Here is a 27,970-nt window from a genome sequence, read left to right as displayed (position 1 = left end):
TCCGAGTATTCCCGGCAGTACGTGAATGCAGCATCAATCCCAACCCGAGCGGTGAGGACCTGAGGGGGATTTCAGTCCAGCCTCCCGGTCGAGTGTGCGCACAGTTGTTCATTTGGTGAACACAAACAGACGCTGAGAGCGAAGCTGGAGCGAAGAATGTGACAGAAAACAGTTCTCCGAGTTCTTCATCAGCGCCGCCACATTTCGGCTCATTTCTCTTTCTCTGATTTTATTCTGAGCACACCATGGAGCCGATAACCAAGTGGACGCCAAAGCAAGTTGTCGACTGGATGAGAGGTAAGTGAGGCACTTTGAAAAGATTAGATTTTAGTCTGGAAAAAAAAATCTCATTGACTTCATTAAAAGAGAAGCTGTTCAAAGGCTTCTGTGCCCCAGCGCAGAGTCGCTCCTCGGTTATCTGCTCTTAGTTTCGTAGAAACTGCGTGACAGCATACCTTCACTGAGGCGCATAACAATGGGACTACATTTCTTTGACTCTCACTTACACAAGAAGGACAAAGAAATGACACTTGGCTGTGTAAGCAGTCCCCTGACATGCCAGTCGTACTACTGATAACACTTGATAATGAGATTTATTTTGTCACTGTGCTAACAAAGGAAATGTATTTGATTGGCTCTTAAATACACTGACTGTCCTAAGTTTGGTGTCACAAATCCCGAAGTCAGAAACAAACAGTATCCAAGTGTCTCTCATTATATTTGCTGCTGCTTTTTTATTTGTTTAAAGAAAGTGATATTGATGTGTAACAGTCACTGTACTCTGGACTTTTGGAGCTTTAAAATCTCTAAAGAAAGTCCGAATAATTTGTCTGTAAGTTTGCACTGATCTTTTTTTCTCCATTAAAAAATAAATTCTATTTCTAATTTTCTGAGAGGAATGAGAGGTATGCTAGTGGCATAAATATTCTCTGAACCAGACTTTAGTCACAGCATAGGTATGCATGGCGTGCGGCGCAAGAAGCTACGTAGTGGATGGAGTAGTTGCAGAGATGCCAAACTCAGAAACTGAAGTTTGTGGTCATCAGTCAGGAAAAAGAAGCGCAGGCTCTTCGTGATGGGATCAAAGCGTCTGTCTTTGTTCTGAAGGACATTTGGAAACTTTTTTCATATACTGATTTGTAAGTTTAAGCTAACTTCTGTATCTTTATGGAAGTGTAACAGTTAGTAGGCGGTGGTGTATTAACTGCTGAATGAGGCGTGCCTGCTAGTGCGCATCGATAGTTGGGGGTTAAAGGGGATTGTCAGGGGTTAGTTTCCATGTGTGCTGTGAAAAGAGCCTGACCGGGCATTTGTGGATGGAGGATTAGTTGTGTATATGGGCCCCACTACTGTCAGTGACCTGAAAATCTGACTCAGCAGTTGTCTCTGTAGGTCCCAGCTACTGGATTTGCAGACTCCTGCAAACACATCAGAAGGGAAGAACTGAGTGAAATGCACTGACGCGCTCAGGGAAGTGCTCCCTGCTGAAGCTGGTGCATGAAAAACGGTTGATGAAGTTTTGTTTTTATACTTGAGAGGCTTCCAGGGTCACTGCTCTGGCTTTGCTGAATCACATTTGCACAGAGGTGCTGTCGTCGGTGTAGACAACAATAACTTTGCAAGCAGGTGGATCTGCATTTAAGCAGTCAGAGCTGCAAAAAAATGAAGCGTTGTGATATTGCACTTCTTCCTTTGGTCATTTAAACCTCTCCCTGGGTTGGCTGTGCTCATGCGCCAACATTTTCTTTGTTAAAGAAAAGCAAAGAGCCTTTTTAAAGGAGGGCCAAAAGCCACCACCAGTTTTCACAGAGAAGAAAAGGCCTCTTTCGGTCCTCAGTGACCGCTGCACCGTCCACAGCCATAACACAGCACGTAACCACTCGTGTTGTTTGACTGAAGGAAACCTTGTGTAATCTTTTCATACCAAAGCCAAACGGCGTCAAACTGAAGGAAAGCGCACACCCGGAGCGGGGTCACGGCCGCTTGTTGACCATTCGCACCAACACCGAACACGGCTGTTTGCAGAGTTGCTGTGCGTGTGACAGAAGCCAAATGAAAGTCTCAGGAAGCACTCTGTGCAGACCTTTACTCCCGTTTGCCTCGGGCTGTTTCCCCGAGCTGGACAGGGGCTGCTCTTGTGTATTGAAGCTGTTGTTAAACACCTCCATTGTTGCAGCGGATCAAGTGGTCGCTGGTGGATGTTTATTGTCACTCTTGATCCCTTTCAATTCAAACATTGTTGTTGTTGTTTTCTATGTGTGGGGACTGGAAATGTCCTGAAGCACATTTGCTTCACCACAAGATCTCCCAGCTGGACCTGCAGTGCTCTGTGACTGGTATGCCATATGTCATGTGTGGGATTACGTCCTCCGGGGAACTGACCGCACTTTCCTGAGAACACACCATGTTTTCAGTAAATGCATTTTTAGCTCATTGTGATGATTTTGAAATTAAGGCTTAGACATGCTGCTAGTCATTTTCCAAATATAGTCTTGAATACACAACAGCAGTGTTTTAATGGTGAGGGTGGCATTCAATATATACAAACACCTGAATAGGATGTAATTCAGATTTTTCTTTTCCACCTTGCAGCTGCTGGGAGGAATCAGTGTATCTGTAAATACAGTCTTACTGTGTGGCTTTTTGCTTTTTTGCTTTTGCAATACAGCCGAAATGTCCTGCAGTGTTTTCCATAAATGTATCCTGGCTTATCAAATTTCAAAGCTCTGTGTCTGTAAAGCAGGTTGGACATGTAAACTTCAGTGATGGACTTATTTTACCAAGCTTTGCTCATCTACTCAATAGTAGGTAGAAGAGTAGCAGCAAGTGTGTGTTGATCCAATTTTTTTCCACTTCCAATCCGATCCAGAACCCAAAAATCTGATAACCAGGTTACATTAGTAAGATGTAAATCCTCACTGTGTGGAACAGACCGAGACCAATTCTTTTATGCCTCAGCTCAGCTTCCTTAGCTTCATTCACCTAAATTTCATTACCAGTAGTCTCATTTCAGCTCAGCGTGAGCGTCATTAGGTTGCTGTTAATTGCGTTCACGCTGGTTTGTCTTTTACATCCTCTCAGTCTGAGTGCGCATCCTTTACCTGCTCCTCACACACACTTATCGAGTGTGGATTGGAGCAGACAGGAGACCGCTGAAGTGAAATCAAGTCCAGCAAGAGCTTCCAAAGAAGTGGCGAAGCGAACACAAACCAAGCGAGACCAAGACAGTGAAAGCATCGTCGCTGTGGGAGCTTTTCAGGTGCGTCCGTTCACTTCGACCACAGTGGGTGTAGCTGCAGTGAAACACCACCAACTTAATACTTGGATATCTTATCCAAATATCAGATCAACACGTCCTTAATGACAAGCATGTGCAAGCACTGTTCTGTCTCCCACCAAAGGGCTGAGATGTCGGTTATCTTGTCAGAAAGGTGACAAACGTGCTCAATGTGCTTTTGTCTTTCACCAAATTCGAACCTGGGAAAAATAAAAGGATTGTTGAGTAGCTTCACTGACGGGTGCCTTCAGCAACCTTATCTCTGGAGAGGATAGGAAGGTGAGGGCAATGATGGCTCATGATCCTTATCTGACTGAAACAGAGTTCCTATATGGGAGCAAGAACAGACATTGTCCAGACACCTCACCCTTATTAAGGCATCCTTTACCCCTGTTTTAGTGCCGGCTCTATCAGGAAAGTAGAGTCTATGTTTGGATAGCCACCACAAGCATCATTAATCCATTTTTAGCAAGCCTTACGCTGGAGCAACTGTGTGTATATGCATCAGGAGAACAAGTGTCAGATTAATCCAAACATATTCTGTAAGCTGCAGAAATCTGTCTGCTCCGTCTAACGACCTCACTCAGAAAAGGAAGTAACAGGATGGGATGATGTATTCAAGTGAAACTGTTTAATTCCCGTAAAGTCCAGCCTTTGTTTTTTAACACTTTCTGCATCTTTAAGTTTAACCTGTTGAGTTCTAGTGATGCGCGCATAACAATGTTTCTTTAGAAAAGAGTTTAGGGGAAGTGCTGTAAGAGGATTCCCCCTGGGGAGAGGTTACTCAAAGGCACTGCTGTGGTTTTGTTGCTGTCATGGCCTCTGTGGCCTTTTTGTCACATGAATCCCAGCCTGACAGCATCAGGAGCTCCAACATGGGGGGACACAGTCAGCGTCGGGGTTTTTCACACTCTGATTTGGTCTGAATAAAAGGCAGCTGCATAAATAAAACCTTAAAAATGACTTTCCTCCGCAGCTTCACCAGCAGCCGGCACATTGTGTTTACACGGTATACTTTCTTGCGTATGGCGCTTTATAGGTCAAATGATTGTTATCAGCACACTGATATCAGTTTGCATTTGCATGTAGAGCACATTATAACTAATTCTCACAATGTCAGCAGAGAGGAGCCCGAGTTTGATCCCACGTCCAAGCTAACCCGAAGCTACACCAGTTTGCTTTTCATTCAAATCTAAAATGTGCATTGCAAATCTCCCTGATGAGCTCAGCTTAGTCGGACCTGCAAGCCGTTTGGCCTCAGTCTGCCCTAAGAGCATTGGCCTGTGAAGTGCCATGCTTAAGTCACGGGACTGAAAGCAACAACCTGAGGTGACGCAGCAGGCCAGTGTGTATTTAGGCGTCACATGTTGACCGACCTCTCGTGCAGGGATGTGAAATGCTCCCGTGCACTCGCTGGTATGTGTCACGATTGTTCCCGGTGATGTCTGTAAATGCTACCGGACCTGTGTGCGCTGGTGCAGGAGGGAAAAGGAAGTGTGTGCCTGGGTTGATATTGTTATCAAAGCACCGCTAATGCATTTATGCTCAAATAAACTCCGAACATGAGAGGAATGTAAGTGCTGTGATTTTTTTTTTTTTTTTTTTTTTCCCTCTCCCTCCTGCTAAACCAAACCAGTGGCTCTGTGAATGAGCAGTCCAAACAGGTCACACATGTCCTTTGTTGCATTTGGGGCCACCAGTTGCTTTTAACGGATTTAAAAATGCCACAGCCTGTCAGGTCGGTCCCCCTCGCTGACCAAATACACACAAAGCTCTTTCATCCTGCCACCTGCTTACACTCTAATGGAGTGTAATGTCATTATGATTATAAAGTGATCTGTAGTTTTATGAACTGTCGCCTACTTTGGGGTTTAGCCGGGCACTTGGGCGAGCGCCAGATCTGTGCATGTTCAGACTAGTCCTCCGTGGAGGCTGAATTCCTGTCTAGCTGTTCCCACAGGATAAAATTGTCATTCCTGTGGGAAATACATTCTTGTGACTAAGCTTTAATTTGCTTACTATCTTTTTTCTGATCCACTGTTGTTTATATATGCACAACAGAGGTGCTAGTATCACCACGCACATTTTTTTAGGTCTCCGTGCTCGTGTTTGTGTTTTCACTCGCCTGTGATGGGGTTTTTTTAATTTGTCAGCTCTCATTCACTGGTTACGCAAGAGAGCGGCGATAGATGAGGCAGCATTAATGGGCCAGTCTGTGTTTTTAAAGCATTAATGAGCCCCACTATCTGCGTGGCTTCATGGGCTCTGAATGGGTTGATGAACAAAAGGTTCCTCGAAAAACACAAAGTCTTTGTGTTTGTTTATTCGTAATTTTCAGGTCAGATTTCTATTGTTCTATTAAGAAAAGCTCATAATCAGGTGACAAACCTCTGTTTTTGTTTTATCGTGGCTGAAAGTCTCCTCAGGAGTCTTCAAAACATTCCACAAACACATGCTAGTGAAGTCACTTGACGCTGCACATTTTCCCCAGGCTTCCCTATCCCAGAATGGGGGGAAAAACAACTATTTTTGTCACCCAACAGTCATCATACTTCTAACTCATCCTCTTGTGTCCAGTCCACATACTGAACTAACCATTGTTTTTTGTCTGAGACACAAACTCGGAGCGTTGTACAAAAGATTTTAGAGCAAATGTTGGTTCGACTGTTTGGACAGGGAGTGGCGGCTCCTCTTTGAGAGATTTGTGGACCCGAAGAAACAATCAGGGGAGATTCTGTTGATCCTCCCTTTTGTTTCCAGTGGTGCAGCCTACCTGGGAAAACTCTGTCACGTGACCTTCCTCTCTGTTTGTATATGACAACCTATTCCAGCTGTTTCCAGTCAACAGCACATTTATTATTTGTAGGAACAACTCTTTCTGTGAGGAAGATGCACGGCAGGTGCTGGCAAGACTCGAAACAAAGCTCACCGGTTAAGTAGCGTGTGAGTGTGTGTGTGAGTGTGTGTAAGCTATCATTTATTTCATACAGCAAGAAAACAGAATGTAGGGACAGCAAAGCCAGGACAGCACAGATCACATGCTGTGTGTTCGTGCGTCACGGGTGCCCTGTCCTGGCCTGTGGGTGACACACTGTCATTCAGTGCTATCTTTTCATTGAAGATGACTCACCCTCCCTCTCCCTCACCCCTTGCAGCAGGAAGAACAGGATCAGCTGCCCACTGCCTGTAGGCTGCCTAGTGATGTCTTGCGTTGCATAATTTGTTGAAGTTCTCCTTTCTGTCATAAAGAGAATATTAGTCACGATTAATCCTTTATTCTTAATTGATTTATGGGAAAGCCGATCGCTTCTAGTCATGCTTATGTTTCTGTTTCTATTTAAAACGTGTGCCTGCCTGTAACGTCAGACAGACAAATGATGCTCTCGGTCTTTTCGTGTCCTCTTCCACTGACCTGGCCATGAGCCAGGTTTCTCCCTCCCTCAAAACCCTCCCAAATCTCCCACCCTCCACTGTCGCCGACCTCTTCCCACTTCCCCTGTCACTATAGTAACCTTAACTTTATTTACAGCCTCGGCCAGTCTGGTTGTGGCTGAGGGGGCTGACCACCAGCAGCACTTTGCACTGCCGCAGTAAAACGCTGTGCTGTGGAGGGTTGTGGACCTCCAGCTTGTCGGGGCCAGAGATGAACCTCCTGTCGGCTTAGATCGAGTAAACGCTCAGCTTGGCTTTGCAGCAAAGTCGATCTTTTTACTGCTTTGCCCTGTGATAGATTTATGTCAATTAGCAGGTTCTTATCCAAAGATGCTTTCGTCGATCCAAAATTAGGATTGGACTACATTCAACCACATGAGCCACTGGAGCAATATGAAGATATCTTTAGTTTAATTAAAGGCCTCTTTCTGTCTGTCTGTCTGTTTCAGAAAGCATTGTCATGCAACAGAACAGCACAATGGATGCAAAGTTAAATTTGTCTCTGCTAGAAAATATGCCCACATGCAGCGTCAGGAGGACGTCTAGCACAGTATTCCCATGGCAAACTAAATCAGTGGGACTCATTTCCTCCCCCAAACATGGCTCATCTTTATTGTGGTTTCCATAGGCAGCTATTATGGCGCTGGTAAATTGGTCTGTAATCAGCATGGAGGGCCACCCTGGTCATACACCGTACATGTAATGGGAAAACACTAAACCGAGTTCCCTGTTTTTTGCCTGTGTCTTAGTGCATTTGGCTTTGAAGCCGTGTTTCAGGCCTGCTCTGGATGCAGTGTTTTAAAAGTGTTCATTTACAGCTTCTGTCTCTGACATTTGTTCCCTCACGTTTGCCTCTTTCTCTCCATCACTGTCTCTTTGCAGAACACAACAGTCTTTAATTATAGATTTTTTCTTGGGACAGTGATGCTTAGGTTGTAACAAAGTGAGTGTTTTTGAAGTCGCGTTGACACGAAAACAGCGCTTCACGGAGTGAGCGTCCTCGTTTCTGTCTGATTGATCACCTGCTGCGATCAAAACTACAACACTCCGCTCTTAAATGATAAAATCGGCAATTGTGTTGTGACTTTAAAGCTTTGTGACTATGTTTTGATGTTTGTCAACAGGTTAAGCACAACAATATGAGCCTTGGTGGGGCCAGGAAGACGAAATATTGTGGTGGGCGGAGAGGCAGGAACAGGAGAGAGGTGGGGGCGGCTTGAGATATTTCTGAGGTCTTTGTTGCTTTCTTTAGAACGTGTTTATCCTGCGGTAACGAGCTGCAGCGTGGCCAGGCGGCCGACTGGAGAGCGATGGGTATTTATGTTGGCCTGAGAGGTTATTGCTCCAACTCCTTCACTTACCTGCGTAAACTATTACCTCGTATCTTTTTCTCAAGAGACAAGCAGTTTATCTGCTTTTATAAGCCTGATGAACCTTCTGCCATGCACCCATATTTATTTATTGATTGATTTTGCACCCTTGTTCATTAGCATAGCTCCAAAAGAAATCACCCAGGACAGAAACGCATGTAGCTGATTACTCACAGGAACAAGACGCAGATTTTGTTGCTCCAAATGGTTTTTGTTGCAAACCCAGCAAACAAACAGCAGACTGGGCCAAAACGGATCCCAGCATGAGGACAGGCAGACGGATATGAACACGTTTTCCATGTACGGTGGAGTTACAGTCAGATCGTTTCTTACAAAGCAAGAAAATATTTATGAGATTATTGCAACGACAAAAAAATGAAATGCATGAGTCTGTGGCACAGCCACACGACGTCTTTTCCACGCACACAGACCTGAGCCTTATTAGAATGATAGAAAACTCTTTCCTGATTTATCATCTACTACATTCTGTCTCATGTGTTGCATGATGAATTTAAGGTATCTGGGCTGACGCAGTCCGGTGTCCTCATTCTAAACCTGTGACGTGAGCAGTTTGGTGTGCAGCCCGTTACTTCTGCAGGATAAGAAATGAGCTCTAGAACCAGCGTTTTGTTCATTAATCAATAAATGACTTACAAACAACTGCAAAAGTGCATCTAGCAAACATTTGATTAGCTAACTTTTCTGACACGAGCACGATTAAAGATGTCTTGCATGCACTGAAAATTAAAACCGTGTAATACAGCTGAAACACACTGCAATAATACAGGATAGCTTATTGACTCAGAAAGTTGTTGAACACAAGAATGGAGACTTCCATGTTGCTGCCTGTCCTACATGTTCATAATAATGACTGATGGGAAAAATCCACCAATCAGTGACTGCTTACTGTCCTTTCTTAATCACTTAAATATTGCAGAGTAAATCACCAACAGATAATGAACCTGGCCATTCACAGATAGCCAGTCTATTCATCCAATTGCCTGAGCTTAATCGGAATAATCAGGATTAACTGGATAGTCCCCGTCACTTCTCAAAGCTTCAGATCTAAGATGTCTAATCTAATCTAAACCCAAAAATGATGTTCAGCGCAGGTGCAGGTGTAGCTCACTCAAACTGCCCAAGAATCCCTAATATTACCTGCATATAGGCCTACTGTATGCAGCTGTTAGAGGTTCCACGTGTGGCGTTGAGTAACCGTATACAAGGAAGGAATTTTTAGGTTTAAACTCGGTGACCCAGTCAGTTTCAGAGTCTTATCCCACGCCTCTAAATTGGGCAACAAGTGTTTTTGTTGCTGCAGGTTTACAAAGACTCTCGTACTCATGCGCCCGCAGCAGTGTGCTTGTCTCTTTGCCCTGTTTCTTGTTCTCTTCTGTCTTCTGATGTCATTGTGACCAGAAGTCATCACATAACAGCCCGACCAAAAATACCTCTCCAAACCTCCTCTTCTCCTCCGCCCAGACCTCCATCACCTCCAGACCTTAGTCGATATTAACTGAGCTGTCCAACATCCTCCTTCCCTTCCAGCTCATTCAACCTTAGAAATCTAAAAAGGTAGCAGTCACGTGACTCGGTCTGCTGTGCTAGAGGTGAGGATTAACTGAACCTAAGGGGGCTGGCACTCGTGCTCGCTGAATGCGCTTCAGCCACGACAGCCCCCTGAACTCTGACCCTTCAGCTCTCATCAGTCATCGTCCATCACCCGGTAAGAGACAGGGCTGCTTTTGTCTTCTGTGGAGGGGCCAGCCTCAGCTGCTTTTCTCCCTTACGAAGCACACTTGGGACATGTAGCTGCCAGTTTGTAGTTGTCTGTCTTTAAGATTAGGGTACATAAAGTGAAACACTCTGTTAGCTGGAGGAAGTGATGATAAGATTAAAGCATGGATTATACCGGCTTGTATAATCGATGCTATCAGAAGATAGGAAATCCCAGGAATGAATTAGCCTGTTAGGTTTTAGCACTGAAGGAAAACGTGCATCTAATATATATTCAGATTAATATTATTATTTATATTAATATTAACATTTTGTACTGTCTGCAGAAGAAGAGACAACAGGCGCAATAGAGACGGAGATCATTGTGTAACTTCTATCCCCAGCTCCCAGTGTGTGTACAGGCTTTGTTGTTGTCCTGTGAAGTCATGCATTACAGGATAGCTTAGCTGTGTAGTCGAGAGGAGCTTTTTCTTTCTTTTTAATTACTGCACGGCCTGGTCCTGCCAGAGACCATTGTGCCAAAGCGCTGCAAGTTCCCACAATGGAGCTGCTCTGCAGAGAACAATGAATCAAATTCCTGACCGTTCCCCACAGGTTCAGAGGCCCGGCTGACAAATAAAGACAGCGGAGTTACAGTGGCTTAGCTATTCTACACCCAGTAGCTTTCCCAGTGGCCACCCCTGTGGGGATACTGGTGTGTGTGTGTGTGTGTGTGTGTGTGTGTGTGTGTGTGTGTGTGTGTGTGTGTGTGTGTTACATGGTGGCAAGTGCTCCCACTGGGAGCACAGGGAGGGGTTGAAAGATGGGGGAGGGAGATTGTTTGTTTCTTTCTGTTGGGGGAGAAAGACTGCGTGCTCTTTTACTAATGTAATCAAACCCCTGAGAACGAAAAGTTGGCAACCAAAAGCTGCACTGAAGAGCATTATGGATCTGAACTGATCTGTTTTTTTTTTCCTTGGGACAAAGATGTGAACTTGTTTCAGAAATCCTGTTCAATCCTGTTTGCTGTTGTTTAATGTTGTTCATCACAAATACAGAGTCCTGGGCTCTTTTGTGCTTTAGACAAAAAAACAGCCAATTGTTGAGATTAGGATAAGAATAAACTAACCTTTTGCAAAAGGATGTGCTCTGTTTATATTGCCAGAACTGTGTGCTTACACAGGCTTTAAGTAGGCTGCAGAGCTTAAAGGCCACTAGGCGGGTCTAGTTCCATTTATGTTGTCCAGATTGTCCAGCTCTTGTCCTGCTGTCCTGAAGGTTTATCCATTGTACTGCTAAACCTTTGCTGCTAACCTGTTTGGCACATAATCACTGTTTACCGAAACAGTGTGTGGTGGTGAGACCCCACATTGAACAGCAGGTGCCACATTAGGCACAGCCAGATCCCCTAACCTCTAACCCTGGCATTTGTCAGTCATCTTCTGCACTGTCAGTGATTACAGTCTGTCTTCTCCATTCTTCCTTTTTAAACTCTTTGTGACACTGGTACTCTCACACCTTCTCTCTGATTGTTCCCGGATGAACAGAATCAACTTTTTGGGATTTCCTTACCTGGATGATCGAGCCTCTGTGGGCTGGGAATGAAGCACTTATTTGCAGACTCAGGATGAAGGAGTTCTTAGTGCTGCGAGATTTTGGTTCAGATTTTGAAATGTGAGAACTTTGACAAGCAAACTCAGTTTACTTTTAGAAAAGTGAGATTTATTATTTCACAGCTTAAGCTAAAGTATTCAGAATGCTAAGTTAGCCTGCAAAATGCATTTACACTGATATGAAGTGGAAAACAGCAGATTGTCACATCTCACACTGGACAACTTTGAGCTAAAGAATGATGAAGCACGAACCAGCTGTCAAAATGCACACAGTAATTTAGACTTTTTGATGATGTAAATAGAAGGAGGTAAGTGATTGTCTGGTGTTTTGGTGCTTTGCTTCCCGGTTTACATGCACTCGCTCTGGTTTGAGGACATTTGCCAAGCGGTTCTCAGAGTCCATAAACCTCCACAGCATTTCATCCTGTGCAGGCTTTTCAAAAGCATTCACACACTCCTCCCCTCTGCTTCCCCCTTTACTCAATTCACAATAACGTGACACTCTATCTCTTTTACTGGTTTCTCTGCCCTTTAATGAAAATTGATAGTCTCGCACACACATACACACGCCCTAACAGCCATTGATTGAGGCACAATAAATGTTTTATAAGCCTCACTGTTTTTATTTTTTTAAGTGTCAGAGGGGGGAAATGTCCCCTTTCTGTATTTAGCACAAATAAAAACATTTTAAACCTAAGCCAGAACATCACGGAGTGATTTTCCTGATGCCTACAGCTCTAACTTCTAGGAAAATTCTTGCCAAAGAATGAAAGTGAAAACAAGCTAAAGGAGAGGATAGCCCCTCATCAGTTAGTCAATCAATTAATTCCAGAGTGTTTTCTGATATCTACTCTGTGTTTTTCAAACAGTTAAGATCCTGCAATTGGAGCCCCTTCAACTCTTTTTGTAGCCTAAACCACAACTTTCCCTTGTTGGTGGAAGGACGGTGGCACCATTCCACAGGAAATGCCTTTTTAACACAGCAGGAAAGGGAGACTTTGCCCCGTCCAGACCCACGACTTTGTTTTCATCTAATCGCATTAAGTGACTGGCCCTGTGTTTGTGCTTGGCTTGTGTTCATGTCAGTGTGGGCTCAGGCCAGTGCTCAGCCCCTTTCCTACAATGCGAAGTGGATTCCCTCGCAGAACACCGGCCAGTCGAGGGTTAAGCCTAAAAATTCTCTGAAAGTCTTGCCTAAGATTAGCATGCCGAGGAATGAGAAAAATGTAATGAGCCTAACTGGACCTGACTTGTATGGAGGCTAATGGTTAACGAGTCGTGATGGATTTTCTCTGTGATTCAGTGGAGACGACTTGAGCTCTCACACATGGATTATATTTTCTGAAGGATTAAAATTGCTGTCAGAGGGAACTTTGATACCATAATGAGGTTTTAATGTGTCTGAAAGGTGCTCTTTTATAGGCATGTGAACAGAAAGATTCGCTCTAAAGTCGAATGCTACCATGAAACATGCAACAGGTGTTAAAGAGTTTGACATAACTTTAAAAAAAACATCATGAGAAGTGATTATAAAAATGTCCTGAGGTCTCCTGACAGTATTTAGCTCATGGGAACTCTGTGGCTGCAGAGCTCGCTGAGTCACCTGACGACAGTCGTCTGATTGGTGGCTGGAACTTTTTAAACTGAGCCCTGCCCACAACACCAAAATGGTTTAATTTCAGTCTGAGTCCATAACTCTGAAAATATGTTTTATGGCTTTTTTAAACTGTTGTGCTTGTATTCATGCTTTAATGCGTTTTAATGCAGAATGCATGCTACAAGTATTTGCATGCAATTCAGTATTGTTTGGTCAGGAGTGACTGTCACATGCACACCTTTGTCTTTGCTTTATGCAAACTCTCGGCAACAGGTGCACGAACTGAGCCCCACAGGGACATAAACATATGAGGTGCCATTTAAAGACAAAAGCAACCACAGAATAAACCCACAGGACTTCACTCATACCTCTACGTTTGATAAGGACCCATCTGCAGATGTCGCACGTGGCCAGGCTAAAATTGTCAAGTCGCTTTTGAACTTGGATGCCCCACTTAAAATATATCACCTAATCATGCACCACGCTAAGTAATGTCAGTTGTGCTTCGTGCATGTGCTGAGGTCTGAAAGAGTGGGAGAGTCTTGCAGCTGACGGGTCTTTCAGAGGGAATCGGGGCGCAGGGCCATGTAGCTGCAGCTGCCGCCTCTGTGTACGCTCTTTGATGGCGAGAGGCGATGGCGTTTACTTCCACACCCACAGCTACACACACTCACAAAATACACAAAGGCTCATTTTCTCCTCTGTTGTTTGAACTTTACTTTCTGGTCCCCTGAGGGGTGCATTGCATGCATAGGGAGGGCATGTTTTGTGCATTTGTTTATTATAATGCACAGCTTTGAAATCATATGCAGTGTGAGAGGAGGCTGTGTGAGCTGCATCCTTGTAAGTTCAGTGACTGTAGCAGTTGGTGTCACAGTCCAAGTCATTTGTTAGTGGAGTTTGGAATAGAAGCAAGGGGACACCCATGATGCGGACGCACTTATTGCAAACACCCACACCCACATAGACCTAACATGCATACACACAAATACAGCCACCCATTGTTTAACCAGTCTAACAGACTGAGCGCTCTCAACCGTTACTCTGTTTATGGTTTGTTTATCTAGCAAAGATAGCCATCCCACCTGCTCCTTATCTGGACAGTGCACACGCACACTTGGAACGTGCTAAAAAACCTGACATCACCTGATTTTTGTGGTTTTGTTTTGCATGGCGACAAAAAGGTTTGTGAATGACATCAACATACTTTGGTAAGATTATCCTCATTTGCTGTTTTTTTTTTTCCCTTTTCCTTCTTGTGTGTGTTGTAGGTTTGGATGACAGCTTGCAGCAGTACGTTAGCAACTTTGAGCGGGAGAAGATCAGTGGCGAGCAGCTGCTGAAGATCACACATCAGGACCTGGAAGAGCTCGGCGTTGCCAGGATTGGCCACCAGGAGCTGGTGCTGGAGGCTGTCGACCTGCTATGCGCTCTGGTCAGTAGATCTGTTTCTGGTTGAATCTATGTGAGGATTTTATAGGCTGTACCTCAGGAAGGCTCTGTTGGTCCCTGACCCTCCCCCCTCGCTCTCATTCACTAAAAACTCAACTGGTAGTTTCTGGTCTGGCAGCTAAAGGAACTAGCGATGCAGAAGAGCTCATCGTTTCCCACACATCTCAGCAGGGTGTGGACGCATCGCGACACATGAAGCAGCCTGAGGACACTGGAGAAGAGCAGGTCACAGGTGTCACAGCTGTGTGGCAGTTTGTAGATGTGGGAGATAACAGAAGCTGATCCTAATGGGCAACATGTAGCTAGCAGTGGCAGTTAGATGTGTTTGACAGATAAAATAAGAAGCTCCTCCTCCTTTCTCGCTATATGTGCACCAAATACATATGTACTTAAGCTGTTTGTTCATCAGTCTCAAAGGAAATGAAAAGTTGGTTTCGTGCTTACTCCTGCAATCATCTTCACTCCTAATTCCATGCTGAATCTCTCCCGGTTCAGTATCAAAATCCCATGTTTGGCTCCTCTTGCTCACTTTGAGTCACGCTGATCTGCTGTCCATCACCACAGATCCCAGAACAGCTTCCAGCTAAAATGTGTCTGCCTGAGACCTGCAGGCGAGTAAAGAGTGATGAAACCTTCCGCGCTCCAGCTGAAAGAGAAACAGGTTCTCCAGCAGATGGGATCGATTTGGAGTTTTATCACTTCCTGTGCCATAAAAGTCCAAGCTTGTGGTCCCCGCGTTTTGATCAGTGTCAGCATTTCTGTGCGCTCTTAAAACACTTTACATTAATCATTTGTGGCATGGTTATTTTTGCTCAAAGCTATTTAAATGTTAAATCTTCTACTGCATGAGGCGGAATGGAAAATTGTGGGTAGAATAGATTTGGAGCTACTTTTACTTTTTTTTTTCTTTTCTTAGTGCACAAAAGCCACATTTGAGTTCTCGTGCATTCTTAATAAAGCAAGTGTACGTGCGCTTAGCTTGGATCTTATTATCGTTCCTTAGCTTCTTTGCATTGGAATAGAGTCACATGAACTGAGCTATTAATATACACAATCTACAGGAAGGACGCTGAAGTATCTAATCTCATGTCCTACCTGTCTATTTATCAGTTTAATTGTGAGTGATATGCAAAATATGTTAATCTCTTCCCTTTGACACAGTTTTTGACAGTTTTTCCATCAATGCACAATAAGCTCCTGCCTCCTATCAGTGCTCTACCTGTAGTCACCGCACTGAACAGATGGAAGCATTCAGCACGTATTCATTGGGGTTTTTTTTATTGGATTTATTTATCATAAAATTTGCACCATGTGTTGCACTATCCCAGTAACCAGGCCCAGATTTGGATTCATCCCTGGAATCTTTTGCATTGACAAAGTGGAATCGCAAGTGCTTTTGCTCTAAGATTTACGGTAAAACATGCTGCCAGTTTGTGCTTTGGTAGTTGGTGCACTGTCCTTAACCTTTCACCCCTGATTGAAGCCTTGAAGTATAATGTTTTTTGTCCGTTTGGGGTTTCCCTATTAAGAAGCGGGCCTCAACCTTCCACTGGGCTCATGGGAGGAAGTGAGGCCCCCGATTCAATTAGCTTTTACTCAAGGTCACTGCTACTCACAGGAACGCAGCCCAGCAGCACCCGAAACCCCCACACACTCTCACACTTTCACCCACTTTCTCCCCTTTTTTTTTTTTTTTTTTTTTAAATTTACTGGGAGGTCAGACACTTCCTGTTGACGTAGCGGCCCTTTGCTGCAAGGCTTTGCTCTCGCTTTTTAAATGTTTATGCATGTGTGCACATCTTTGTCTCGTTAATAGTTACAAACTTAAATCATGATGAAAGATGAGCTAACATACAGCGCTGCAAACCTTTAGGAAGCATTCGTACTCGTCCTCCATCCGTGCAAAGGAGATCAAGACCAAACTGCTGTCTAGAGACAAAGAAAGAACACATCAATTCATTTTACTGGTCTTCTCACGAGCCTTGATGCTTTCTGCAGAGTCGGTGCTGAAAGTCAACACTTCTATCATCACATAAGCATTAGCTGCAGCCATTGAACACGGCTTCATCATGGGCCTGCTGCAAATGTTTGTACTATTGCTTAAAGATATGTCCTTTATAGTCAAGTCTGAGGGGAGGAAGCACCGTGTTGTGATAACCGTTCTTGATTTCTCCTGAGGAGCCTAAAGTCAGCGAATAACGTCTTCAAAGAGCCCCAAAAAGGCCTTACTTCAAAAATAAAATCTGCCATCTTGGTTTTTGTTTAGCTTGGTGTGGTGAAAAAGGACACTGCAAGAATGTAAATTTGACTTGAAATGTTGTGAGGATGAAAAATGGGTTGAGTGAAAACGCAGATTTTGCTCAGACGTGGTTTTTAGCTCAGCGGACATCTGTGGGCCAGTCAGAGCCGCTGCGACGGTGTGATTAGCCTGCTAATGAAAAAGCCACGCTGCCTTGGTGCTAAAGTTACACCGAATGAGAATAAAACCACCAAGTGACTTTTCTCTCTTTTTTCACATATTCCTTGATCATGTTTGCATTTCCTTAATGGTGTTTCAACAAACCATTTCATGCCAAGTGTGGCGTGAATAATGCTGCCTTCAGCTACTGTTTGACTAGTCTGATTATTCCAGTGTGTCCCCGGAGACTAAAACTGGTCAAATATATGTTTTTGAGCCCATGTTGGCGAGGGGCGGTGGAATAAAAGGAGACGCTAACCACTTGCAGATCTCGTTTGTTGGTTGCCAAACACGTGCCGTGTTACTCCTTGCAAAGCATATTTAGCTCCTGGCATGTCACTCAGAGTGCAGCGTTTGCTGGCAGCGATGCAACATCCTGTAAGCTGATATTTACCAGGACAAGAGCCAGGCTGCCCTTCCACTGCGTACATATGGAAAAAACACATTATTCCAATTTCTCAGCTGCAAGAATGCAAAAGTTTAAACACTGCCGACTCTGATAAAAGGTGAATTCTGTTGCTGCCCAGGTTTCCTGCAGCAGCTCACTTCACAGCTGGTTTATAGTGTACTCCCTGATCTTTGAGACCGGCATACATTCCTCTTCTAAATAAGAGGAATGTATGCAGGAAACAGCTTAGACTTAGGAATGAAAACTTCACACCGCTTGATAAGAATCAGGTGATGGCACAAGTACTCACACCCCAGAACAAATCTAGAGCTGGGTGGGAGTGATGTCTTGTTCACGATGTTCACAGACAAGTGCACTCAAAGCATATCTGTCAAATCAATGATTACAGCCTTTCAGTGGACGGGACACAACTTGTTTTGACAGGGTGGGACCATAAGCCTCGCAGGTAGACTATGTAGAAGGATTGATGATGAGTGTGCTCTTAAACCGTTCTGTTATGTTTAATTTGCTGTTTCAGAACTACGGAGTGGAGTCAGATAACTTGAAGAATCTGGTAGTGAGGATGAGAGCTGCCACCAACAGTCTGCACATGGCCACGGCCGACCGCAGGAAAAGCCCCGCCTACGATGGAAGCGCCTCGCGAAAGCCACCTAACGATTTTCTTACCTCCGTGGTGGAGCTGATCGGTGCTGCAAAGAGCCTCCTGGCGTGGCTCGACAGGTAACACTTTGTCACGGCCTTAATGAGAGGCGGAAGTGTCACGTTCGATCACACTAGTTTGAAATAAAGATGCAATTTGATATTCAAAAAACGAGTCTGTTTATGATCAGACATAAGAGTTCGTTTTCAGCATTATATAAAGACCTTTTGCATGTCAGCTTATCGTTATATCCAGCTGGCAGAGTGTCCTGTGCGCTCCTGTTGACCTGCTCCAAAACACATTACGCCATAAAAGCCGAGCATATTAAGCAGGTTGCCAGGATTAAGTGTTAGCTGGCTCAAATTAAGCTTCTCCTTTTTATGACAGGCTTGGCTAAAGTGGTGCATTGATGTCATTGTTTAAATGGTTGTTGTGATGCTGAAGTGCAAGCAGAGCCAAAGAAAATTTATGGTTCAGGTTTGTAGGTCATTAGGCTTCTCTGACTCTAATAATAATGTATTTGTACAGCACATTAGCTCAGCAAACAAGTCTTTGCACATTTGGTATTAGATCTGTTTCTGGTCAGACGGCAGTTTAATGATTTTGCATCAAGTTTCTTGTTTATTAACAATAAAATATATAGAGACGTATTTCTGGCACACAAAGTAATCCTTATTTTTTTGTGCTACTGGCCAGTAAGTGCTATTTGTTTCAAGATTTGTAATATAGTCAGACATATTCCAAGGACTACAAACTGGTTTTTGAAGCACATGTTTCAGAGTGAGGTGAGAAAAAGACAGAAAAGTATAAGCTGGCACCAGAATGGTTGCATACTTGAGAAACGAGTAACAAGCCTGTCGGTGGCCAAACACAGCAATCTGAGCGAGTACAATAAACTTGAGCTCATCTCTGCAGTCCATCGCTTGTTTCCAATGTTCTCTCTTTCCTCCTTTGTCTGCTCGCAGGACGCCTCTTACAGGGATCAGTGACTTCACAGCCACCAAGAACAAGATCATTCAGCTGTGCCTGGAGCTCACCACCACAGTTCAGCAGGTCTGCATGCTAGTTAGTTCAGCAGAAACACACACACACAATAGCTTTTTTCCACTGAGCACATACCAGCTCAGGGGCACAGATGTGTAGGAGAAGAGTGTTATGGGAAATGTGGTCTGGCAGCCATGACATGAGCCTGAAGCCAGCAGTCTGAGCACATTATTGCAAATGCTGCTGTTTTTCTTGGGATCTTTTCCTCCACGTGCTGGCTAATGAGGAGACCCCCTCGGTGTGGGGACGTTTAATGGTAAATGTTGCTTTTGTGCTTCCAGTTTCATAAAACCCACTAGCGCTCTTTTAGAGGTGGCTGCCAACATTCCCCGGGCTGCTGTACTCCTTCGGGCCATGTGGTTCCTGTTTTTGCTTCTCCGAGATGCTCCCAGTGGGAGACCAAACCGTCTGGAAGCATTTCCTGTGTGTAGGTTTAGTGGAAGGATTGAGGAGGTGGTCCTTCAGACTGCTGGAAAGATGGCTAACAGATAGCGCAGAGCACCGGCAACCACCCTTTTATATTTCTGCAGAGGGTTGCTCTTGAATTGCATCAGTATAGTTATTCCTGCTTCTGCCAGTTTCATGAAACCAGTAGTGGTTGCTCATGCATATGGGGAAGACTTTATTTGACTGGGTTTTCTTTCCTATCAATTCATCCGCTTGTCTTTTATCCCTCAAGGGTTATCCCGATAAGAAACTCATTTTACGCTGCCAGCAAAAGTGGCTCCTGAGAGTGCAGGTGTCATTTTTTTCAGAGGGTTATTGCATCAAAATAAATTCCTTTCCCAGAGTGCCTATTTCCTCGCCAGAGTCTGGGATTTCAGCGCCTCTGGTGATTTACTGTGGGTGTATCGGTCATGGTCATCCAGGAGGAGTGGGGGTATCCATTTCTCACACTGCCATGTGAAGTGGAGAGGTTATGGTGGAGAATAAACTTCTGATAGGTGCTGAAAGGTTCTTGCAAGGCTTGAGAGATTAGCTTCCTCTCGCAGCTGGAGAGACATGCCGTTCGACTTGCTAGTTTTAAGCCAGCTCGCAGCAGCTGATGAGGATGGGCGATTTCCAACTAATCCCATGATCGAGTTTATAAAAAAGAACACAGGCTCAGAGAAATCCTCGTTTCATTTCCGATTTGTCTGAATCGTTTGGATTCCTTGTTTCTTTAGAGCAAGTGGGCTAGCATGGAAAGCACTGGTTAATAAAATGAGTTGCACAGGAGTCTGCCACGGTGATTAGTTTTATGATGGGGGAGGACGGCGTGAGGTTTGCCCAGAAATCGGGGCTTTTGAGATCGCACTTTATGTGTTCTGCCTGAATGAAGCCTGTGTTTGCACACACAATGGGACAAGGCCATAAAACACTGGATGCATCGTCCTTCTTGGCTAACCCGTCAGCGTGGAGGTCACTCTCTGTCAAAGTATGCATTTTTCATCAATCCCGCGTGTCTTTAGTTTACGCTTCCCGCTGGATGACGAAGGAAGTTCAACTCTCTGCAAACGATAAAGTCCATCGTTGTCATCACGTGAGAAGCCCAGGTGTGACATGCTGCAGTCCGTGGCCTTGGTTTCCTGCAGGTGTGAAGTCAGTCCAGGCTCGGCACCGTGCCAGCGCTCCACTCTCAGCCATGCACCTCACTGCCCGACCATGCAAATCTTCTCTGGTGGCTGATCAAAGGCCCAGAGAGCTGCACCCAGAGAGTCATCTGATCCACACTGGTTGTGAGATCAAGTCCATAATGTCAGGGATCAGTACACCCAGGGAATTGTCCTCAGCCGCAGTGCTTTCTTTCTCATCTCGCCCTCGTCTATTGTGACTACTTTGGTCCTGACAAAGATGTGGGATTACTTTGGAAGCACAAACAGTTCTCAGAAATGAGAAATAAAGCCAGGAGTCTAAGTCTATGATATCGTTTTCTCATAATCTGATACTATGGAGAAGTTCTGTAAATGTTAAAGCTTGATGGGAGTCGTGCCAGCTGATAATGACATGCTGTTTTGTTTCACGACCTCTAAACGTTGAAATATGTATTTTTAGTTCATCCTTCTTGGCTCAGTTAAGAGAGCAGCGATCCAAACATGTCTGTAAAAGAAATATGCAGCTGTTTGTTTATGGAAGAGCAGCTAAATTCTTGCTGAAACCGCCATATATTCCTGGCTGGAATTAGATTGTTTGGAAACATGATTTTTTTGGGGACCAATATATGTCACAGGAAATGTATTATAATTGCATTTATTCCTACCTCGTGTTTATACTGTTTTTTCATTTTCCTCCCCAAAGTAAGGGAAACATGGCAGCCGCATGTATGAACCTTCACCGAATGAGTTTCATCCTTCAAACAGACGGTAAAACGCAGATCGAAGGGAATATTTAGGGAGCACTGCATGCATTCTGCTTTGATGCGAAGCCATCGCTCACGGCCACAGACGGTCGCGCAAATCTCGTTAGTGCAAACAAGCCAATGGTTTTGAAAACAAACGCCCCGCTTTATCCCAGTGGAATGTGCAAGCTATGGAAATATGGAAAAACATGGCTGACCCCCCTATTTGCTGTCTGTACAATGCATTTACAAAGAGCAACAGAGCTGGCTTTGTGCACATCACAACAGTTTTCCTTTATTTTCCATCCACAGGTTTGTAGCTTGTGAGCGTTCTGGGGGAACGAGCCTCACACTGATACCTTTGTGCTCTGTGGTTTTGACAGAAGCATGTCACCTGTGATTTGTTGGATGCTATCCCTCGGGGGGTTACTCTAGACTGACCCCCCCCCCCCCTTCTTTCCCCGCCAGCGACACAGTTGTCAGTGGGGCTGTTGCCACAGCTGTGTCCTGTCTAGCTGACACTTGGAGAGGGCCAGTGGACAGTTTCCCAGCTGACTGGGCTGACTGGGTGAAGGAGCTGCTGATAAAATCTGCAAAGATCACAGCTTTGTCTTCAGAGGACCTCCCCTCCTCCACTAGCCCACCCAGTCGCAACGAAGAAAGCGGCCGTGCGTCCAAATATTTGCTCTCTGCCAGCAGACTATTTGGAAGAGGGTTTTCTGAGCACGATGACATGTTTTCCCGACTGTTTCTCACCATGTCATCTGCGCATAGTTACTGTATGACTGTTCTTATGGTATTTTCATTCCAGTATAAGTAAACTGAACCACAAAGGGTGTTATGTAATTAAAGCATCCACATAATTTAAGCAAAGCGGTCATTTAAAGCTAAAAGCTGTTTATTTGTGGCTTTTTTCATTTTTCTCAGTTCTATATGTAGGATTCTGATTATATCCCATTTACCCAAACCCTGCTTCATGCTTTTGCTTTTTCGCTCTCGAGCCATCGACTAACTTCTTCCTCTTCCCTGTTTCTATTCTCTGCAACAGGACTGCAGTGTTTATGAGATGGAAGAAAGGATCCTGGAAGTTGTGAGTACTCTGCATCTCTTTGCAAACAAAGAACTGACCTGGAAGTTCCAGTATTGTGGGGAATGGGCCTTTAAGTCTTTTTAATTGGGCATTGTGTCAGACTTGCTTTCAGCAGCAAGGTCAGATTTTTGAGTGAATAGAGCAGGCGGGTGTACAAGAAGACCAGAGGAGGAGGTGGGTCTATTATGGCCCTGCCATCAATCAGTGTTTCCTGTTGTTGACACTCTCCAGACTCTGTGGGCTAACACTGGGCTTCCTCTACCACTTTCTATCTTTCTTTGAAATTCATATTACAGACGTCTTTGTTTAAAAGCTTTTTTCTTCACTTTTCTTTCATTGCTCCTCTTTGTCACCAGCTTTTTTTTCTATTCTTTATTTGGCACGAGTCCGATTTATTTTTATTTCTTGCCTTTATACTCCTCAAGATCAACTCTACATAAAGTATATACGATAAAACCCTCTAATGATGAGAAATTATAGTATTTGCCATTAACCAAGAAAGGAACATAGAAGAGGTGTGTTTAAAGGACTGATTTCAGTCCTATGCGTTGAGGTCGCTCCACTTAAAAGCACACTAATGACCCCTCGCAGAGCATTAAACCTCACAGTAGTGAGGTTAATGTCAGGCACACAGGTCTTTGCATATAGTATGAAAAGGAGGAATGTAACCTAACTGCCAGTTCTAACCTGTAAAACACACAATAACTTGATCTTTGGATGATTAAGTGCAGCACTTGTGATCACAGCGAGAGGTTTATTAAAGTCTTGTGCTTATTATTTTGACCACTGAGGCATTTTGTTTGGCGTTCTCTTCTGCAGTCAAAGATTTTGAACACCATCTGTGATCAGACCGTGAGAACCACCTCTGACCCCCTGATGAGCCAGTCGGCTTGTTTGGAAGAAGTCCAGTTGACCAACATCAATCCAGGCGAGGGTCTGGTGAGGAATGATTCTTGAACATTTTTTTGTTTTCCTCTTTTTTTTTTTTTGAACCTCGAACTTGTGGTCGGCTTCTTGGGTTGTCTGTCTGGGAATGTATTCGATGTGTGAACTGGTAATACGCTGTTATCCACCATTTTTCTTTTCTTTTTAAACCCAGGGAATGTACATCAAGTCTACTTATGATGGGTTGCATGTCATCACTGGAACCACAGAACATGTAAGTAGGACAGGAGCCAATTTTATCCAGTTTCAGTGCTGAAATTCATTCATTCGCTGCCAGTACTCTTAAACAAGCTTTTGTAAGTTTCATCCTCCTCCTCTTCATCCTCCTCTCTGAGGGCACCCTGAGTAACATCATGTGAGGGAGTTCAGAGCTGCTCATGTGCAAAGGGGATAGTTTCTTTCTGCACTCCACACAAACAAGTTTTACCTTTTCACCACACTTACACACTCAGTCAGTGACTAACACACGTGCATCACAGCCACCGTTGGATCCTCACGCCTCCAGTCCCCACTCCTGAATCACAACCTGAATCATCGTTTATAATGACCAGTTTATCTCGTTTGGCATCTTCGTGACATGAAAAACAATTCTGCTGATAGTCACACACACTGAGAGGCTTTTTCTCACGATTCTGATCTTTGAGTGTCCATCTGGTGCAGAAATCAGCCACGAGTGGTACCAGAGCGCCGCCCAGTTTCCACAGCATTTTGAGAATAGTTCAATAAAAGCGGTCTATCTGGTTTTGACCTTGGCTGTTTATGTATTATGTTTAGTCGCCCGCAGACCTGACGAGGAAGATCCACGCTGGGGACGAGGTGATCCAGGTCAACCATCAGACTGTGGTAAGAATCCCAGATTGTGTGGGAAGTTAAATACATACTGGAAATCTTTAATCAAAAGCATAAGCATCATGTGCGTTCGCTTCCTGTTAACCAGGTGGGCTGGCAGCTAAAAAACCTGGTTTTTAAACTGAGGGAGGACCCTAAAGGTGTGGTTCTACTCCTGAAGAAGAGGCCCACGGGCACAACAGGTTTCACCCCTGCCCCACTGAAGAACATGCGCTGGAAGCCCCCAGTACCTCAGGTACATGCACACATGCATGCACGCTTCCTTTCATCATTGTCTCGTCTAATCATTGTCAAACAATTACCAGCTTTTTAGGGAGTTGGTTCCAAAGCAGCAAGTCCAGACAGGGCCACCCTGAAAGAGTGCTGCTGGCTCAAGTGAATATAGCATTCAGCTTTTCTTGCACAACAAAAGAGGCAAACAAAGTCCCAAGATGTTATTCAGTCTATGAGATAAAGCTTCCGAGCTTTAGTGTTTCAGAATGGTTAGTTTATTAGACGGCCCAACGTCATGGTTTAAAGCAAACAACAGACACACAATCATTTGTTTGTGTTAAAGAAAGCTTAAAGGGAAATGGGATAAATATCGAGCCTGTGAGGGAATGTGTGAGCTGATTCATAATCAACTGAACACATTACGCTAAATTAGGTGAGTCCCCACTGACAGAGGGGGAGGCTGCAAGCCTGTCATAAACGTAGATACCAAGACTGAAGCTCTGGCACCGCGTCATCGTGTGCGCAGCCTCTTTTATAGCCGGAGAAGACAGGATGAGATTATATCAGTTAGGAGTGGGTTCCTCAAATCAACGAAAGAGGCTCTGTGCACAAAGGTGACCAATGTCTACACATCCACCAGCATCTTCTTTTAACACGGAGCCAGGCCCATCGGAGCCAGGCCCATCGGAGCCAGGCCCATCAGAGCCAGGCCCATCAGAGCCAGGCGTCTCAGTTTATTTGCGATAGCAAGGCTCCGAAGAGCCAAACAGAGACAAATCATACGGTGTGACTCGAGAATGAATGACACTGGTTTTGTAATAGTATATAATTTGTACTATTTGAGCTATTTGGAGAAGCGCAGAGAGCAGTGTTTCACGAGATCCCCAGTTGGATGTTTAGTTTGCCATATATCACATTTACAATGCTGTATCAGCAGATGTGTAATTTTTCCCTGATGAGAATAGCAGAGTAACACTCAAGGACGATGTTGGGGAAACATAACTGTGGTAAGTGTCTCAGGCTATTTTGGACTACACTCAGAAGCTTTCCATGCCTCAAACAAGAAGGCCCGACATACAGGAACTTAAATGTCTCACCACATCTGGGAAACTCCTCCCGTTAGCCAGCAAGTCAGATTAAGTCTTAATTTAAGGCTGAGGAAAAAAAACTATTAGCCGAAACAGTAATAAGCAGAAACACAAACTGATCTGTACATGCAGTCAGATAAGGTGGAATGAGAAGACTTTATTCTCCAGATTAGATCAGGCACTCACGCTTGTGTTGTATTCTTTCAGAATAATTCGTCCCTCGTTAGAACCCAGTCTCCTTCCAGTTCAGCTAATGGATCAACCAAAAAGGAGAAGCCGGCTATCCTGGACTTGTACATCCCGCCTCCTCCTCTAATGCCGTACACGCCGCGGTAAGCCATCCTGTTTCATGTGCACCGATTATTAATTTACTGGAAACTTCAGCTCTAAAAGTAGTAAAGTACTAAAACAAGAAGGCTGGAGGCCACCTGCTCCCCCCGCTGTGAGGGATTCAGACACCCCCAGTCAACCTTTGCTACAGCCTAACTCAGAGCTTTAAAGCTGATGAATAATGAGTGTGGTCCCGGCTCGTGATCACTTTACCTCGCACCCCCTCCTGCTGCACTTTCTCTTCTGCTGGTCTTCAGCCCACTCAGCTCCCACCCGTCCGTACACTACGACTGTTTTATCCTCCACCTCCTCATGCTGTGGAGATAAGTTAATGAACATTTGTTCCTCCATCCAGAGAGGCGAGAACAGACGCCTTCTCCAGCATCAGTAAAAGACCAAAGGGCTCTGAGTCACCTAACTCCTTCCTGGACAAGGAGAGCAGAGGACACTGCACCGATTTTGACAAGCAAAGCGCCGGCTGTCCCATCGAAGCAAAGGTGGTCCAGCCCAGAATGAGGGAGCATAAACCCTCGCGTGGTCAGTACTTTCTCATCGCAGTGGTTTAGAAATATTCCTCTGACAGAAACTCAGAAAATGTGTTTTCAGAACAATTAACAAGCCTGAAACTTTTGTCTACAGGTAAGCCCCGGCCGCTGTCCATGCCTGCAGACACCTGTCTGTCAGTGGTTGATCCTTACGCAAAGCCCTGGGCGCAGGGAAGGAAAGGTGTGTGCAACTTATCATTTAAATTTATTGACTCACAATTGGATGCAGCCTCAAGTGGCCACTAGTGGAACTACACTTTATCGCACATCATTATTTTTTCAGCCCATTAAGTTGCTGCTTAGTTAATTTCAATAAGAAAACAAGTCAAATATTTAAAAAAGATTTGCAAAGCATTTTTAGAGACTTTAGAATAACCTGTCATTGTGTCTTTGCTTTAGGTGAGGATCTCCTGTACAGATACCTGAGTAACGAGAGGATCCCCACCATTGCTGAGGAGGTCCCCTCGGTGTCTCCACCCTACAGGCCTGCAGGGGAACGGCATCTCATCCGAGTGGACCACATCCGGGGCAGCCGCTACTACTCCAACTCAGACCTCCACAACAGTGCCACCATCCCCTACCAGGAAGACACGAAAAAGGCTCCGGTAGCTCCCGTCTCCAAGCGCACGACGGCAGAGCGCTCACTACTGGTCAGTTGGATCACGCGGCTTAAGCTATTGACTCACTGATGATGCGCTTCCTGTCCGGGGCTTCCTGTTCCTGTCTTGTCTTCCTCAGTGCCTTTGACATTTAACGTCCTCGGGCTTTCTCACACTCCTCTCTCCCATACCTCCCTGGTGTTACTACTACTACCAACTACAACTGCTACTCCTCAACCAAACCTGCTTTTGTAGTACTCACTACATTAAGTCATCGCTCTTTTAACACAACCCTCATCTCTGACACAAGCCTCAGCATCAAGAGGACACAGTTGTGTTCAGATTTAGGCTTTTTTGGGCCTCGTTTGCTGTACATGGACATCTCTGTACATATCATGTAATGTTTCGGCTAAGATGTTCTTCACGTCGCTTATTTAATACACTGAAGCTCTCGACCAGTTCGGTTCTCTGTTTATTTGCTTTTCATTTGCATAAATAAGTTATTAAAAAAGAATAAGTTAGACAAGCAGCACATGTCTGTTAGCGAGGCTGTTTTTCTTGTCATGTTGCTTTTTTTCTTTTTTTAAACAAATTCATTTTTGTGATTGCTTACATTAACTTCTGCCAATGGTTGCCTCTTGTAAAGCTATGCATACGATTTTTACTGTCACTTTAGTGGAAAAATGCTGCATTGGTTGTTAAAGGTGTTTATCTTGTCACTAGCAAACATTTGTGCATGATTTAAGGCTATGCACTCAACTCAGTAAACCTTTATAACCTGTGTTTCAGCTCAAGCACCCATCTAAAGGGCCTCTATATACAGCTGGTTGACAGTAAACTGGTCTTTTATGCCAGTGTTTTTGAACAGTGGCAGAATGACGGCATTATTTAAGAAGCCACAGGGAATGAGTGTCTGTTGTTGCTTTATCTGCCTTTTGTAAGATTTGAATAGCGATTTATTAAAAACTGCAGTTTATTTCAGTCAA

The 27,970-nt window shown here is 44.5% G+C and overlaps 1 protein-coding gene across 1 annotated transcript; it reads left to right on the top strand.

The window, feature by feature from the left end:
- Positions 1 to 49: 49 nt before the first annotated feature.
- LOC101484097 (connector enhancer of kinase suppressor of ras 3) lies at positions 50 to 27,970 on the top strand. The gene is made up of 13 exons (XM_012923383.4): positions 50 to 297; positions 14,277 to 14,440; positions 17,842 to 18,044; positions 18,930 to 19,017; positions 22,374 to 22,415; positions 23,235 to 23,354; positions 23,515 to 23,574; positions 24,135 to 24,203; positions 24,298 to 24,444; positions 25,718 to 25,842; positions 26,196 to 26,377; positions 26,480 to 26,566; positions 26,785 to 27,970. Exons 1-13 carry the CDS (start codon positions 246 to 248, stop codon positions 27,072 to 27,074), a joined length of 1,629 nt encoding a protein of 542 aa, XP_012778837.1. The 5' UTR covers positions 50 to 245; the 3' UTR covers positions 27,075 to 27,970.

Source organism: Maylandia zebra, linkage group LG19 (assembly GCF_041146795.1).
Source record: "Maylandia zebra isolate NMK-2024a linkage group LG19, Mzebra_GT3a, whole genome shotgun sequence".
NCBI classification, from domain to species: domain Eukaryota; kingdom Metazoa; phylum Chordata; class Actinopteri; order Cichliformes; family Cichlidae; genus Maylandia; species Maylandia zebra.
This window is presented reverse-complemented; position numbering and strand designations above follow the sequence as displayed.

What these genes read in the sequence shown, in the direction of transcription:
- LOC101484097 (XM_012923383.4), top strand. Translation starts at nt 246, where the DNA reads ATGGAGCCGATAACCAAGTGGACGCCAAAGCAAGTTGTCGACTGGATG. An exon ending in TCGACCTGCTATGCGCTCTG is followed by an intron (nt 14,441 to 17,841) that starts GTCAGTAGATCT and finishes TTGCTGTTTCAG; the next exon opens with AACTACGGAGTGGAGTCAGA. An exon ending in CTAATGCCGTACACGCCGCG is followed by an intron (nt 25,843 to 26,195) that starts GTAAGCCATCCT and finishes TCCTCCATCCAG; the next exon opens with AGAGGCGAGAACAGACGCCT.